Source organism: Mytilus californianus, unplaced genomic scaffold (assembly GCF_021869535.1).
Source record: "Mytilus californianus isolate M0D057914Y unplaced genomic scaffold, xbMytCali1.0.p SCAF_2, whole genome shotgun sequence".
In the NCBI taxonomy this organism is placed as follows: Eukaryota; Metazoa; Mollusca; class Bivalvia; order Mytilida; family Mytilidae; genus Mytilus; species Mytilus californianus.
The window spans coordinates 117,228,842-117,247,595 of NW_026262668.1; the positions used below are offsets into that span (position 1 = coordinate 117,228,842).

General features: G+C 31.9%; 1 protein-coding gene and 1 long non-coding RNA gene across 3 annotated transcripts in view; one reads left to right on the plus strand and one right to left on the minus strand.

The window, feature by feature from the left end:
* Positions 1–18,754, plus strand: part of LOC127728679 (uncharacterized) — a 185,259-nt gene that overhangs the window by 18,296 nt on the left and 148,209 nt on the right. The window lies entirely within an intron of this gene.
* The window catches only part of LOC127728652 (cholesterol 7-desaturase nvd-like), a 43,087-nt gene that overhangs the window by 16,304 nt on the left and 8,029 nt on the right, over positions 1–18,754 (minus strand). For both annotated transcript variants that reach the window (XM_052236242.1, XM_052236244.1), the window contains exon 2: positions 3,066–3,254. In XM_052236242.1, the coding sequence (XP_052092202.1) occupies positions 3,066–3,254 (189 nt within the window). The remainder of the gene's footprint in view (positions 1–3,065; positions 3,255–18,754) is intronic.

The following is an 18,754-nucleotide window of genomic DNA, read 5'->3' on the forward strand; positions in this document are numbered from 1 at the left end:
TGTCATATTTAAATATTTTAAAAGTCACATTTCAGTAACCACAAATTGGCGAGTTATATGTACAGATTTGGGTTTTAAATTATTGAGGAAATAGGTTACCTATATATTGACATATTACTGGTAGTCTGAATGAATGTAAAGAACAGTTTTAAATAAAAAGAACTTATATTGTGTTTGTTGGTATAGGTACAATAACATGTAAACATTACTGGATAGTACAATAGGGTTGTTCAAAAGATCTGGCACTATTTTTACTTAGATAGGGGTACCAAACAGTATTATCTTTTTAAAAAATCCTATCTTTCTACATTTGTTGTTTGATGAAAACATTATCATATATATCAAAACATATTAGAAATATAAGAGGTTACATTTGTAGTTCAAACACATCAAAAATAATTTAACATAATAACTTCCCCACATTTCTTTAGTTGGACCACTTGCTCAAATTACTAAAAAGGACATAAAATATAGCTAATTCAAAGTACAGGGACTATTTTTACAAAAATTATCAGTGCTACATGTACATAAATTGTCTGGTATATAGGAAACAATCTGAAATGCTGAAATCTTGAACCTGAATTGTATAATTGTTTCACTACACAATTGGATTACTAAGTACTTAAAATAAGTATTAAATTTTTTTTTTAAAAACAGTTTCTCTTATTACTGTAGGGAAATTAATTAATTATATTGGAGTTTATACACTTTGCACTCTAAATTGCACATGTCCTCAGCACTTTTACCCTGACCCATCATGTGTTTAATATTAGTAAGATACACAATGTATTTACTTAAATCAGTTATTTTTGGCTTTTGGATTTGACCAATCTGGTTATAGATATTGAAGGGACAGGTAGTTGGTTATAAAGTTTGTTGCAGTTTCAGCAGCCATATTTTGTTTCTCTCAGATTTATTTTGACCCTGCCATCCCCTTCAGCAACAATTTACATATGTATATATGTAAAGTTGGTTGTATTATTAGTGTATTATTAGTCATTTTAGGATTTTAAAAAGGGTAAATACACAAAGGAAAAGTTAATATCTCTCTATTCTTTCATTTTTTAGGCAACTTTTCTCAATTCTTTATATTTTTTGCCCATTATTCTCTATTCTTTATATTTTAGCACCTCATTATTCTGTGTTCTTTATTTTTTGGTCCATTTTTCTCTATTCTTTATATTTTTTGCCTATTATTCGCTATTGTGTAAACCCCAATCCACACCTTCATAACTCCTGGTCAAATTTTCAGTGAATGTTTATTTTTATTAAAATAAAAATTATCAATACTTTTCTCTAGTCTTAGTAGATTTGTTTGATCAATAAATAAGATAACTTGTTAGAAACAATACGGTATTCAGCAATTAACGTTAAGTTCATTAAATAGTACAATATCAATGCAGACGTGACAGAGAGCACCTTTTTTTTAAATGAAACGTTGATCCTTCAATTGTACTTGATTATACATAAATACATTATCTTACTAAAACATGTTTAATTGAACTGCATGAATTAAATAATTGACATAGAAGATAACACTAGGAACAAAATTGATTTGATTGTTTCTATTAGGTACACAAATGAAAGTCAACCTCGATTGAAAAAGGGGGAGGGATAAAACTTTATATTCAGTTTTGGATTACTAATGATCGTAGAAAACAAATAATATGTTTTACCGACCTTGAAGAGACCTTTCCAATCGTATTATAAGCAGAGAATTGTACTTTTGGTCAACAATTTTCCTTGGTTAAAATTATAACCGAGGTCCAAAGCAAGGTTAAATCTGATTCAATTAACCAAATATATAACAAAGGGTGGAATTTAAACAACCGCAGGATGAACAACAGAAAATAACATAGGGTGAAATTTTAACCAAGGGTTATGATTTTTAACCCTAGGTTAAAATTTAACCAAGAGATGAACAACCTGGGTCCAGATGTTTACAAGACACATGGCAGTCAGGTATTGTTATCTTTTCAGTTTGTTTGATTGTATCTTACACAATTATTTGGGGCTTCAAATCTGACTTATATCAATGAAAACTATGAAAACTGTCAGAATAGCTACATTGTGAGATCTTGTCAATATCATTTAGATATGAATTAAACCGTGGCCTTACCTAAAAAGAAATATATTCCACATCAAAATATATGTATAAGACATCTTGAAATAAAAGATCTTTTTTGGTAAGACTGTTTGAAATTTAGCCATTTTAGATCAAACGTGTCAACTTAGAAATGGCATGACAGTGACAGTACAATTTACATTACTGTATTACAGTGTCTTGATTATATTCTCTTATTTATTTATCAATCAAATTAACATCATTTTGGAAGCTCCTTTTACTATTTTTGAAATTTAAGGAGCCAGATAAAGACTTTCCTCATACCTCCTAGTGACTGCCTTGCCCGTTAAGTTTAAGGATGTTTACACAATTCAAATCAGGCAACTGAAATTCATAAAATAGACATACACACAACAAGCAAAGGAACAGCGCTTTTATTGCAAATCTTTTATCTCAAAGTCACAGTGAGGCCTTCAGCAGGGAGCAAAAAACACTCTCACCTCACTACAAGTTTATTTTAATGTAATATTATATACATGAGCTTTTTTACTCCCAAAATGGAGTAAAGTAATTAACCTTTTAGAAGATAACATGTGCGTGTAGATGTAGGTCAGCAATCATACATTTTTTGTTTTGTTTTGTAAGATCGAAATTCTAAAATGCAAACATCATGTAAAAATAAAAAATCTAAAGTATATTGTAAAGTTTTCATCACTAGAGTGAGATGGAACAAAGTACAAGTTGATCTGATTATAGTCTATATGGTATGTGTTTTGCTCATTGTTGTTCCAGTAGTGACGATAGAGATTTTGTTATTTCCTCATATGAGTAAAATGATGTGTTGTGTAAATATGTGTTGTTTTTGTTGGTATAGGTCTATGTGACAGCAACCCAATAACACAAGTTCTGTCTACTGCCTTGTTTATTTTATCTGTAAAGGAAGTATCCCTATTAGTTTGTAAACTTTCGGATTTTTTTGTGTTTTAAAACCCATACTTACTGTTTTCAGAGTAAGGAATTTTGGTACATTTCCCATCTGAACCACGGAATTGCCAGCCATGGAATGGACACTCTATGCAGTCCCCAACAACGCGTCCACCAGCAGCAAAATTGGCTCCTAAATGTGGACAGTAGGCGTCGATTGCATGCGCTTCTCCATATTCGTCTCGAAATAATGCTAACTGTAAACCTGATTAAAAATAACAGAAATTGCTCAGTCACACATAAGAATTAATATTTGTACAAGTAATATAGTGGTAGCAATTGTGCAATAAGCATTCCTTTATCTAAATATTTCGCCCGTTTCCCAGTAAAAATAAATCTCTACCTCTAAAAGTCAAATCCTTGACCCTTCTACACAAGGAAATTGTGTCTCGAGTCCACAGATCCACTGAAACCCCCACATGAATCTTAAAAAATCCCACCACCCATTAAGCCTACTCCTTCTATGGACCTTCAAGTTTGCTTCCCTAGGACAGGCTCTTGGAATTGAGAGGATTGGTTGCGACAACGCGATTACGAACAGACCACTGAACCAGAGACAGAAAATAAAACGTATTTGTAGGCACAGGCAGTTGACTCTGAAAAAAAATATATATACTTTAAGTATATAAGTGTTATATTAAAGTTTTGTCTTTGGCAATTCATAATTTTACTATAAACAAGAATATTTTACAAGGAAAACTAGGAAAGGAAGGAGGAGAAAACAGAGGAAATATTTTACGAGGCCATAGGTGAAACAAATTACTGTATAAATTTCACTGGAATAACACAGATAAAGCTTTAATGGCGAATAACTCACTAACATTCAAATAATCTGGATTGTACTCCAGTTTCGAATCTGCGCAGTGGACCATTCTTTAATTATTTGACCCTTTGATTAACTTTTTTTTTCTAATTTCAGAAATTTGATAGGCAAATTATGATGTGAAGTCAAACCAAATAGAATGCATATGTGTTTTGTTGTCAGTAGTGCTAGAGTACGGCCGTGCTCATTCGACTAATCATCACTTTTTTTTTATTTTAGCAACTGAGTGTCCTGAGACACTAGAATCCATTCCAATATTATAGTTATGTATGATGAAGTTAAGTGTTCAGTGAAATGTTACCGAGAGCCAGAGTGGAGGAGTTTAGAGCGTATTAATGTTTAGTTTATTTCTTTTTGTAGGATTTTGAACACAGATATATTTAACATGTTAAACATTTTTCTAGATTACATTATACCATAGAGATTGCAGATCATGCGCTTGCAAGAATTGAGCATGCAATGAAATGAAAAGGTCATTTTCATGTTCTATATTTGAATTTTATATTGTTATATTGTCTTATTAATATGAAAATGTATTGGTATTTTGACTTTTCTGTTGCACTAGCACCTGGTTCACTTGATTTTTCATTATTGGAAAACTGCATCAGTACTATTTTAAAACACACATATTTTAGTGTGAAGTGTTAATATCCCTCCTCATATTGCAAAAATGACAATACTAATTGAATGCATATTTGCAAACATGCAATACCTCAGTGCCTCCCCGTTACAAATATATTAACATACACCCTTTGAAATTTTGGAAGTGTCTTATTGAATATCTGCAATTATGACCATATACATTTTGTTTTTGATTCTTAATTTAATTTAAGTATTTTATGGGCATTAGGTCACAAAACTACATTCACATAAATGTGATATATAAACATTGACTCTATATGAAAATTTACATTATGTTGATCATACTTTAATTCTTTGTACATGTATATATATATAATCATTATTCTTATTTTATCAGTTCAGATGATGTTTCAAATTCAAGCTTTGGGACAAAGCTTAGTGAGGTTGAGGAAGAGTTGTTATAGTAAAATTATGAATTGCCAAAGACAAAATTTTAATATAACAGCCCAAAACTTAAGTGAAAATTATTCAATTTTTACAATTCGAGTTAAAGTATTTTGAAGTTTAAATTTTTATTTTATTTCTAAAATTTCTCCTTATGTAAGTTACATTATTTTTGGAATGTTAATTTTTGATAAAGAAGAATGACATACAACTTGAATATTTAGATTACGTAATTAAGACGGATAACAAAGAGACATGTAAGCGCTAAATTATTTACTTTGGATTATGTACCTTACATGTAAATTAAGGCTTTTGTTAAACAACCTTTTCCTATTACTCATGTGTGAAATTGATATTAACACCTGTCACCCATGACTTGATTATTGGCCAACCAGTGAAAATAGGTTGTGGTCAAGGGAGCTTCACAAGGTAATTTTTGATTGGTGAAAACAGGAGAAAGTTAAGAAATCAGTGATCATGTGACCACGCCCGCATGGAAACAATTTATGTTTTCAACGGTCACTTTGATTACTGATTTCAAGAAATAAACATCTATATTTACTAGAACTTTCTCTTGTTTTACACCAGGTAAGTTGAATTTTATTTTTTGTATTTTTGTTTTATTTAAATTAAAGAGTTTTAATTACTTTATATTTTTGGGAAAAGCTAACGAAAGTTAAAATTCATTTAAGAAATTCACTTAAACTAATTGTATATAGTTTTGTATAGATTGTATTTCGTTTCCATTGTGATTAATTATTTTTGTGTTGGTTACGCTTAGGACGAGTCACTTTTAGTTTATGTAAACAATTGATAAACGTTTCAAGAATTTATTTAATATATATCTATTCTATGTTTAGAAATATTTAGTTAATTTTATAATAGTTATTTTCAAAAGTTTATTGAAAGTCCGGAAATATTTCACATTGTATCCGTAGTAACTTTTAAGTGTTATAATGTCCAGGGGAGATAATTTGTAATTTTTATTTGCCGGGAGAAATGTCTTTTGTTGATAAAGCAATGATTATAGAGTTTTATCGAAAGCAAAATAACAAAGACATGAAACCTTATTTTCTACTTCATTATTCTGTAAGTTGTGTTTTTTATATTTTGTATATAGATTGCATATTTAGTTCATAAATTAGGTTTTGGAAAGCGACACTTGTCCGCAGGATTTCAGTTTGTTTACAAAATTGTTTGAACATTTGAATTGACTTTAGAACTTATATCTAAGTTGAATTTAGTTAATTTATTGTATTACACACATACACGGAACTCGTGACAGAAGTACATGTTTGTTGCTTAGCAACATGGGTATATTCTTTATTTTAATATTTTGCAAAAGGAGTAAATGCTGTTTAAGCATTATTCAAGGTTATTTTACATACCAATTTATTCATAAATAAGTTGTATTTGGTATTAGATTTTATGCGATTAAATTTAAGATAGTATGACAAAGATTTATTTATTTTAAAAGTTTATTGTTTCCATAGCAACAAGTAATTATGCAAAACATTTGAAATTAAGTATCCATTTAAGTTGAAACGATTCGATTTTTTTAACATATTGTATTATGCATTAACCTGCGCTAAAAGTCATCAGACGCAGCACAGAAAAGTCAGTACGACATAAGTAAAAAAAAATCGAGACAACTGCCTGTGTATGTGTAAGCGTACTTTCATTCCGCCGTGTATTTATTCCAGGTAACTGTTTTTCACTAGAGAATATTGGATGTAAATAGTGTGAAAGCGTCGATCTTGACGTCGTTGTTTTGTTTATATTAGACCAGTTTTTTGTTTTAACATAAATAAATGGGTTAAAATTAAAATGATTTTCAAGGAACCAGTTTAATTAATCTGAGTCAATCTAGTAAATAATATTGATGATGAGGAGGAGGATATTTTTATAACTCAAAATACTTTATCAATGATCAGGACATTGAACTTGATACAACCCAAATTTAAAGAGCAGATTTGTTCTTAGACCCCGTTCACACTAGGACATTTAGGTCGATTTAAACTAGATCGGTTCACTTTAGATCGATTTAAGGGCCAATGTGGACGGCGCTTTGAATTGATCTTTAATCGGTCTAAACTAAGACCCCGTTCACACTAGGACATTTAGATCGATTTAAACTAGATCGGTTCACTTTAGATCGATTTAAGGGCCAATGTGAACGCGTTGAATCGATCTTCAATCGGTCTAAACTAAAACACCAAAAGAGGTAGTTTAGTTTGAATCGATCTAAAGTGAACCGATCTTACTTTAAATGTGAACGCAAAGATCGGTTTAAACTAGTACGATTGAATCAAAAATAATTCATGCACATGTATATATAGCGGCAAAACTACACGTGTAATAACATAACATCCCTGTATATATCGGTGATTCGTTGTTTAACCCATATGTCTCTGTAAACAGACCTTTAATTGTGTACATGCAAGTAAAAACAAACGGAAAAAAGTTGTCTTCGCCGTAGCATAAAATAGGTCAGATCGATTGCATTTTTACTTGTAGTGTGAACGCAGTGGTTCAGATTAGACCGATAGGGATCATTATGATTAAAGATAATGTGAACGCTAACTGGTTTTATCTAGATCGATTCAAATTTAAATCGATTAAAAAAATGCTAGTGTGAACGGGGTCTTACTTAAAGTTTCAATTACAGAAGCATCCTTTGATATTGACATAGAAGATATGATTTAATATCCAAGTTATGGCGCGGAATCCGGGTCAAAATACTTATTAACGTATATACACAATTATTTCCGTATATACGTAATTCGATTTACGTATATACGTTAATAGAATTACGTATATACAGAAATAATTATGAGAATAATTATGTATATACAAAAACAAAAATAATTATGTATTTACGGAATATTCGATTTATGTATATACGGAATTCTTTATGTATATTCGTAATTCGATTTATGTATATACATAATTAAATAGTTATGCATAAACGGAATTCGATTTACGTATATACGTTATTCGATTTATGTATATACGTAAATCGAATTACTTATATACGAAAATAGAATTATGAATATACGTAAATCGAATTCCGTATATACATAAATAGAATTTCGTTTATACATAATTATTTCTGTATATACATAATTTGATATATGACTCGTCTAAACATCAGCCCAACAATGTTAGATCTGTAAATTTCCTTTCGCAAATTTTTTGTTCTTCCCTCGCCGGGATTCGAACTCATGCTACTGAGATATCGTGACACCAAATCGCCTGCACTGTATCCAACGCGCTAGGCTTCACAATAATAAAGCTTTCGGTGGCCGGGTGTTACCTTTCCTCGTAAGTTTTAATCTAGCGTCGTAATACAGTACATGATATATAAGGCATGAAGATGGAATTGTTACAGATCAGCTGAAATATCTATTGTAAAGGATCCTACAAATTAATGCAAGATACAGTCACAGAAATAATTATATTCATAAGTACGTCTGAACCATTGACAACTCTACAACAGATTTATCCATCGGATCACCAGCAGTGATGGTGATACATGGCTGTGTACATTCTGTATATACAACTCGTCTAAACATCAGCCCAACAATGTTAGATCTGTAAATTTGCTTTCGCAAATTTTTTGTTCTTCCCTCGCATAATTTGATATATGTATATCATGACGGAATTTTTCTGTATGAAAATAATTCGATTTCTGTATATACGTAATTCGATTTCTGTATATACTGAATTATTTCTGTGTATACGTAATTAGATTTACGTATATACGGAATTATTTTTGATTATTTTTGTATATACGTAATTCGATTTCTGTATATACGTAATTCGATTTCTGTATATACCAAATTATTTCTGTATATACGTAATTATTTTTTTGTATATACGTAAATCGAATTATGGTTATATGTAAATAAGTATTTTTGACCTTGATTCCGCTCCAAACCAAGTCGACCGAAAAGCAAATACATAGAAAAACTTCGGCAATCCAAGTATATGTAAGAGAATGAAAATCCCTTTCTGTAATAGTTATACACCGAGGGATAGGTGTGTCTGGATAAGAAACCCCGTCGGCCGGAGGCCGGAGGGGTTTCTTATCCAGACACGCCGTATCCCGAGGTGTATAACTAACTTACACCCCATTCTAAACCTTATATTTGTTAACATTGATTATCAAATGAAAAAAAAAAAACGATAGCATATTTATTAACAATATCAAACAATGATTTATAAAAAAAAAAAATTTTTATTACATGAAACCCCACTAGTAACCTTTCTTTGGCTATCTTCATTCAAACTTTGACAAGTGAGTATATTTTACAAATGTCAAGCTGTTTTGCATATTCCCGTTAAATCCATGTGCTAATATGGATCAGCAGGTCAAGGTTGACTGTTTCGTGTATTCTTATTACAAACAAAAAATACATCATACTCCTGGTATACAGTTGTCAATATGGACGGGTATAAGACGGACGACATTTTGTGGAAAGCGTTGGATTTGGTATAAGAGACTACCGGTAAAGACAAAGACAATATTATAACCGAAAGTACTTACCTGTATCAGTTTAATTAAGGTAATCATAACTGTATTTTATATCTTACGATTTTATCAAAAACGAAAGCCCCCTTCCCCTCTTCTCGAGAACAAACAAACATTCATATTCGAACATACTAAGGGATAGGTGTGTCTGCATTAAAAACCCGACTATCAGACACGCTCAACAAACACTATTTAATATAGAGGAACTCCCTTTTTGGGGGCAATCAGGGGCTGATCCCGGGGGTTCCCAACTCAAGAGAAAAGGGGGGTGGGGTCCAACCATTCAAATGCATTGATATTTTAAATAAAAGTTGGGTCCAACCCGCGGAATCCCCAACCCCGGATCGGCCACTGGGTAACCGGGGGGGGGGGGGGGGGGGGGGGGGGGGGGGGGGGGGGATCCGGGGGTTAGAATCCCAATTTTTTTTTAAAAATCAATGCTTTAGAATAGAGACATATGACTGGGATAAAAAAAATTACCTTCAAGCAAAAGAGTATTTAAAGGATTATTTTTGTATTCCATGTATAAGATGCTTATTGGAATATATATAGATGCTTATTGGAATTTCCTAAAATGTTTTTTTTAATATCATGAAACAATTTGTAGTGAACACTATTAGTAATTTCTTATGTTCATGCTATTTAAAAAATAATCAATTTCTATTGTTACGAATAACAATGGACTTTGTTTGCGGGGTGTAGAAGCAGGGGTTTCCAGAAACCCCGCTCGTCACACCCTGTGGTCAAAATCCATTGTTATTCATAACAATAGATCTATTCAATTTACACATGTTTCAGAAATAGAAACTATGAAGTATAACAATAGAACTGGGGTGTAATCATGATTAAGTACGAGCGTTAGCGAGTACTTATCATGAAGTAAGGGATTATCATTCTCATACAAACTTAGAATATTGTAAAGTGCTCAAGGCTCAAATGATCTCTTAATTGGTTGTGTATAAGAATTAGTTTCATTGTCAGTGCAATGTTTATGATTAATGCATGACTTCCTTTTCAGGTATTTCATTTATGGATTAGTTTTAGTGATGTCAGGACTTTCTTATCATTTGGGAAATATTTTTTTTAAAATTCATTATACATATTATGTGACACAACAGAACAAAGAAAATGAAGGAATTGTATATGTTTTCTGATTGTGAGTATGAATGTAAATCATGTAATATTTTAGTGAGGAATTATCCTTTTTTTAATTTACAGTTTAAATCAATTGATACATTTGAGTTACAACTAAATTTTATTTATCAGCCAATATTTTGGTCCGGCTTTTTCAGTACATCAAATTCTTTTTCATTATGTCAGGGAAATGTTCAAATAAAATGCCTTTAAAAGTTTTTAATATGTTCAAGACTTAAATTAAATTCCCTTTTTTTTTCATCGAAATATTGGAAATAACTATTCTTCCAAACCGCTATCCAGTGATCAAAGGTTTTGAGAGCTATAAAAATTAAGGTATTTTGTTTATTTTAAAGCTTTTTTTTTCTTTTTTTGCAAAAGCTTTGATATTGTTTAATTATTTAGTAATTTGAAGTTATTAATATTTTCATAATAACATTCACGGTACCAATTTTACTGCACAGTAAACTTCAACTTATTTGAGTTTTTTGTTTGTTTTACAATTCAACTTTTAGTCAGTTTCAATCACTGTGTGATAAATCCTTTCAATCGGATAAATGTGCTTCGGGGCAGTTGTAACTCATTTATAGAAACTCGTTGTTTTGAACTGTAAATAGACCCTCATAATAGGATAATCCCTTACTAAGAACATGATTTACATTCATTCTTCACAATTAAGAGGCATCAAATCCTACAATTTCATTGGTCGAGAGCACTTTGCTATATTCTAATAAATATAAATATTACAATTAGTGACAATTTAAAAGCATATGATTTTATAGATTTGCATAGAAAAATTATTTAAATCTCATTCGTTAATAAGCATTATTCAGTGGCGTAGCAAGGCCTTTTTTAAGTGTACGCTCGAACTTCGGCGAGGGGTCTGGATCCAGGGTGTAGCTCTGAAAGTGGCTCCTGTGGGAGACCCCCCCCCCCCCCCGCCCCCTACGGAAGCTCACGCGTTAACGAGAAAGAGATACAGGAGATGTGGGTGAAAGTGCAAACCACATATCGTATCTCAGCTTCCATAGAAATATAAGAAAGAAAACTTTAGACAAAACAAGTACATTTATCAAACAATCAAATGTTAAGGTTTGTACGATATTGTGAATAAAAGTTACAAGAATTGTATAAATCATTGCATATGCAGTGTAATGCTAGAACCATTATAACCCTGTGCTCTCAATTTTTGTAGACAAACACCATTTTGATTCATAAATTCAAGTAGCAGATTTGCAATTGCTTCTCCAGTTGTAGCTTTGGCGTAATTTAATCCTACAAATAATTCACGTAAGGGAGCTACCATTTGATTTGTATGGGGTGGGGGGCTAGGAAGAAAAATGTTGTCCTGCATTTTTTTTAGTTGTAATCTCTGTCCTGCATTTTTATTTTTCACTCTATTCGGTCCTGCCTTTTTTTTATTAGTTTATCCTGACTTTTTTTACATAAATTGTCATCCTGCAATTTTTTTTTTTTTTTTGCCAAGTTGCTCATCCTGCCTTTTTTTTTTACTCAAAACTCCTGTCCTGCCTTTTTTTTCAATTTCATCCTAGCCCTTTTTTCCTTCAGTATGGCCACGAAGTGGTATATTCTGTTTACACAAAGGATGATTACATCAACTATTTTTGAAAGTATATGTCGGTTTTTTGTTAGAATCTCATGATGAAAGGATGACAGTGGAGAACTTGAGAAGCTATTGACTTGGATATTGAATTTGCAACATCCAAAACGTCTTGTCCCAATTTTACACAATATTGGTGAGAAGAATCATCTTGCAGGTGTTGTTTTACATTTGACAAGTTTGACAAGTCATTTACAGGAGACAAAATTCAAAATTATTTTATTTTCATATCACATGTCATTTGGCAAAAATAGTACAATAAACGTTTTACCTAGTTAAATCCTTAATGCTGTCTCCTTGACTTCAGACTATCAGACACCATCACTTTCATTGTTAACAAGATTTTATATATAATAAATTGCTTTGAACAATAGGAAACTGACTAGAATTCACAGTAGATTCAGACTTTTGACAGAAAATGAACAAATATGTAAATCATATCATTTGATTCAAAAAGTTAATGTCGTCATTGAAGAAAATATTACAAGCCTCATGTGCTTTTAACCAATTCTTTTGATTTATTAAGATTTAAATTTTTTTTCAAAATTCATGTGTACGCCCGGGCGTTTTGACGTAAACGTAGCTACGTGCCTGTTATTGCGTTATCGTGTGTTCAAAATGAGTACTAATCACTTCATCAATGAATGGATCTAAAGCACTAGTGTAATTAATCCTGCCGGGTATAAAATAACTAGTGCAATAATTCCGGTACAAAATCACTAGTGTAATCATTCCTGGTTCAAAAACACTAGTGTGAACATTCCTTGGATGAAAACTCTCCACTTTTTACATAAATCAACTATGCAATTTTCAAATACACTAAAAACTATTAAGCCATTATATATATATTTCCCCTTCAAAAAAACCCTTTTAGAACCTTATAATGACTGGTGGATGTTTTACACTGGACCCGGATAGAAAACCGTAGTGATTTTTTGTTGGTGGATAAAAATCACTGGGGATTTTCTTCCTCCGGATAAAGTACACTGGCGGAATCAAACCACTGTTACAGGACTAAAGAAAAATCATTGATTGAGGATTCTTTCGTGTAGACAAGATTGCCAATCGTGCTGAAATATCACACAAGTTTTGATATCCTATGACAGATTACTCGCGATAATTGTAATCAAATTGACAGTATTGGAGATGTTCCCCAATTAAGCCGTCTTGGCTTTCCGTAGACACATAACTTCTTTGTCGTAGTCTCCTCAACAAGGCTCATCGGCAACAGGTTTTCGCAAGCCGGTTGCGGGACCAAACGATATCTGACTTGCAAAAATAATGATATAACATACCCTGACTTTCAACAGATATCCCAACGGGGACTACCTACTTACGTCTCCAACATAACTAACTAACTGCAAAAACTATGTATCTCTTACAGTGTAAATTCGGTATACAGTAAGTTTTTGAGCCAGATCAGCTACCAACGTATAAATTACTACTATTACTGTTCAAGCGTCCCAAAATTTCGATGCAAGTGTTGCATAATCTATACACGAGGGAATGGTTGAAATCTGAATTGTTAACAAAATTCTTTAGCTCACACGGAAGATTCATACATGTCACTACAAACCAGTAAAAGTCTGAAATGGCCTATATCTGTACTCGACTGTACTGATTTTTACTCGACCAGTCTGAATTGGTCTGAATTGTACTCGACATTACTCGACCCCAGTCTTAACCATACTCGACTGTACTGATTTGTACTTGACCCTTATCTTTGCCATTGAAAATAGTCTGAACTATTACTCGACCAGTCTGAAACAGTCTTAACCCATTCTCGACCTGTACTCTACCTATTTTTTTCAGTCTAAACCATACTCGACCAAAGGTCTGAACAATACTCGACCAGTCTGAACCATACTTGACCAAATAACCTCTACTTTTTCTAAATTTTAACTGTTAAAATAAATTTCTTTTTAACTGACATGACAACAGCCACAATAAAATAAAGATATATTATAAAAACAGATTTTTACATTCTTACATGATTCTCAGATTTATCGAATAGAGATAGTTAAATCAAATTATCTTATATAATAATTTTATTATATTAATTTTAAAATTTTAGAGTTTTGTTAAAAAAATATTTTCTTTTACCTAAAAACCACACCTATACTGAGGGTAATTAAACCTTATTAAGGTGCTTCTTGTTTGGCATGTGTTTTTTTTTTTTAATTAATTTTCCTAAATTCCTAAATAAAAACTACATAGGTTTCATGGTTACATACAAAAAATGTACAATAGTTATATAATTATCTTTTAAATGAGGTAACAACAGCCAACAAAATCACTGAAATTGTTTAACCTTATTTTAGAAATATATCTATTATTATAATTTGGGATATATTATATATATCAAAAAGGGATAAAAATTAAAGAAATTAATAAAATTGTTCTTCTGATTAGTGGTAAAGTATAAAGTAATACCTCCTGCTTGGGGCAAACTCATGAAAAAGATCACACCTGGACAGAGAGTATTAAATTCTAAATAACATTCATTCAAAATTGCAACATCCTGTGAAACTTAAATCGCAAGGCTTTTTGAATTCACTAGATAAGTAATACACGAGTTTAGGAAAAATAGGGCTTTCTTTTTACCTGTAAAACACACATGTACTGAGGTAATTAAACCTTATTAAAGTGCTTCTTGTATGCCATGTCTTTAATTTTGACAAAAAATATTTTAATTTAATTGAAATAAATTTTTACTGTAACTTTGGAACACATTTCCTTTTTTAAAAGTTTATCACAGGATTACTATGGAAGTTCTATTATCATGATTATATTAAATTCTTGGTTTAACAAAACAAGTGTCATTTTTTAAATTTATCAAGTTGCTTTATATGCTATTTTATATATATTTTAATAAAAAAAATGTTCGCTGCATTATTAACTAAACTCAACTGACACCATAAATCTATACAAGGCTTAAGTTAATGGTGAAAATTGTCCAGTAACCATAAAATATATCTGAAACATTCAAAAAATTTTGAATGTCATTGAAAATATTAGTCACAATTCAGTTTTGAGATTATTTGATCAGCTTGTTTTATTTATATTTTAAAGGTGATATATATGTATGTATATAAGTGTTGATGAATATGGTGATGAAGTTATATTATGTTTATTGTGAAATTTTGGTTTCAATGCTATATTGAATACATTTTTAATTTCAAATTGTTGTTCAAATTTCTAGCCAGGGGAAATAGCTGTTGTTAAAAACAGTTCCTAAAATGATGAAATACAATAGATAGATACAAAAAATAGGTCTAGGTTGGTTAAGACTTGGTCGAGTATGGTTCAGACTAGGTCTAGTATGGTTCAGACTAGGTCGAGTATGGTTCAGACTAGGTCGAGCATGGTTCAGACTAGGTCGAGCATGGTTCAGACGCGTATAAAATGGTTAAGTACTGGTCGAGTACAAGTTCAGACTGTTCAGTATGGTTCAGACTACAGTCGAGTATTATCAAGTAAATTTCAGACCAATTCAGACTGGTCGAGTAAAAATCAGTACAGTCGAGTACAGATATAGGCCATTTCAGACTTTTACTGGTTTGTAGTGTGTGTATCAATAAAGCATAGTGCGAGTGCATAATATGTGGAGTATCTATTTAATTTATATTTGTTTTCCCTTTTCATGGTGTTTAATTGTCTGGGCACTCAACCCAAATACTATGAAAATTAATATAAGGACAAAATATTATGAAGTCACCACTAGTTACCAAGGTCAATTTACATAATACGGAAAAAAATGAAAGAACATTTTGAACACAATTCAATTAATTGTATGTGATATATTAAGTAGAATTTACCTTTGGTATTAAAAAATGTAAAGGTTATAGTATCCAAAGGGGTCGTGGAAGTGTCATTCTGTAACTTTGAGTATTGATACGTGTATGCAGTCGTTTTGCATTCAGTGCGCCGATCTGCATTTCACTTGCGCCGATTTTTTTTTCATTTGCTCCGATTGTGTCTCTCATTTGCGCCGATTGTGTACATGTAAATTACAGGTGAATGTTATTTTTTATTTATCATTGTAAAACTCTCCCGTTAGTCAGTTGTGCATATGTTATGAATTGTCAATTATAACATGTATATAACTGTTGTCCCCTGCTCATCACGGGGAGGTTGAGGTAGGATTTCAGATAGTCAATTTAAATGATAAAAACACTGTTTACATCCACTAAAATCACGCAGTAAAAATCTATTTACAGCATTCAAAAGCACAACATTAAAATCCATAAAAACGGAATCCAATGAATTATAAATATGTTCTTGCCGAGTATTTATATGCTACACATCTTATGCATTTCTTCCTTGTAATTTCATCTCTTCTATACTTGTTGTACTTGCCAACAACGAAGTCCATCTTTTCTTTCTCTGGCTTGCGTACAGAGGCGGGCATTTCAAGGGTTCTCATTTTGACATAAGTAACGGCCTGGATTTTCTTGGCGACATCCATACAGACATATATTTTAGGGTGGTGCGAATAAAACTTTCATTGTAATGCGAATGAAACGGTTCTGGACTGTTAAACGTCCTCTTACAGTTTTCAACGGGTGCAGCTGCTCAAAATGAGGTGAATAACTTAAAGTTGAGCATATATAAGTACTTATAAGAATGCATGACATTTGTCATCAGAAGGAGCGTCAGACATAATGTCAAACGTGAAGCGGTCCTTGATTTCATCTGGGGGAAGGAATGGTAGCCCGAAAAATTGCGACAGCCATTTACCAGTGTCAATTGATTTGTCGTTATACTCTGTGCTTAGCCCAACAGACTAGATTGTCCTCCACCAGTTCTGAGCCAGATGAAAACGACAACAATCTACTGCAGGGGACAACATATACATGTTATAATCAACAATTCATAAGTTAACATATGTACAACTGACTAACGGAAGAGGAATAACATTCACCTGTAATTTACCTGTACACAATCGGCGCGAATCAAAGATCGAAATTTTTTTAAATCGGCGCAAATGTAATACGCCCGTGTATGCAAAAAAGGGGGATGAACATACAAAGGTGGATATCAAAAACCAGCTGAAAGACATGCAACACTGACAATGGTACAAAAGAAAATAAAAGCAGTTGTAAAAATAAAGAACATAAACTGCATAGACATCTAAAAAAAAATATCACATAAAAATACACATTTGCCATGTCGGGCCCTTATATTGCTGACTATACGGTATGGGTTTTGTTCATTATTGAACAGGTCTTACAGTGAATTATATTTGCTTACATCCACTTCATTTTGGCTAGGTTAGATAGCTGTCTCATTTCCTGCTACAATATTTACTATCCCTTACGTAATATTATATATAAGTTAGGTTTATGAGTTTGTTCTATGAAAAAAAATTGTAAAGTAACCATAACACAAGATTGGATTAAACGATTGCTTTTTGAATAATTTACTTCGAGTATTGATAGATTTTTCATGTAATATAAAGTCGATGAAGACACAATGTTAACCTTATCAATTTGAATGTTTCATACCAACTTCTATTATAGTTGTGATAATTGTAGTACAATCAATGGTGCTCCTTCCCTTACGGAAACAATTTTCACATCTAATAGAAAATCTTTATCATACCCGGTTCTGACAGTTGGACCCCCCTTTTTTTGACGATCAATGCTTTTGAATGGGACATATGGTTGGAACCCCCCTCCCCTTTTTAAAAATGGCTGGATCCGCCCCTGCGATGTGAGACTAACTGGGTAACAGTTATGCATCAGGACAGGGGGTTTGATGGAGACTATTTACAGCTTCTAGTTAAATAAATTGCTCACAGTTATTGGTTGTCATTCAAATAACTGCGAGACAAAAACGACCCAAGAACAATAATGGCAAAGTAGGCCTATATTGTGATAAACCGTAAAACCAACATAAAGTTGTTACATTTAAAAAATGCCGTTTTGTTCTTTTTTATTAGTTATGTATAATCATCGACCCTCTCGCTCTCTTTTAGCTAAGACATCTATAGTTTCATCAGTAATATCTTATTTCGCCGGAAGTCAGAAGAGCAATTCCAAAGATAATTACTTTTTCAAAGATCACAATGGAAAGCTTTTGTTCGTTATCTGTATAAATTTCTTTGACTTGCTCGTTGACAAATTAATAGATTTTATTTGATATTGAAGCTTTGCCAGGAAACAAGCAAGTCATGTTTATTTAGTAATTTAACTACGTGTTAATAGGGTCAGCGATCATATGGCATTTTAATCCAAACACAGAACAACACAAATAAATCCTGTACAGTTCATAAAAGTTAATTTGAAGTCATATTTGGTACAATATACTAGTACACAAAAACAAATATCTTACAAATACCGAATCATCAATTCACAAACATATAAACCACTCACTACTTTAGTTTCTTATCATATAAAGATTTAAATTTATAAACAAACTATTAAAAACTATAAAAAGAAATTTTCAGAGAAAAGTATATAGGCAACAATCGACATACATGAATTTGGGAAGAAATCATATACGTTTACATGATTTCTGGATCCTATTGATAAAATGAGTTTACACTGCATTGATTTTCCCTGT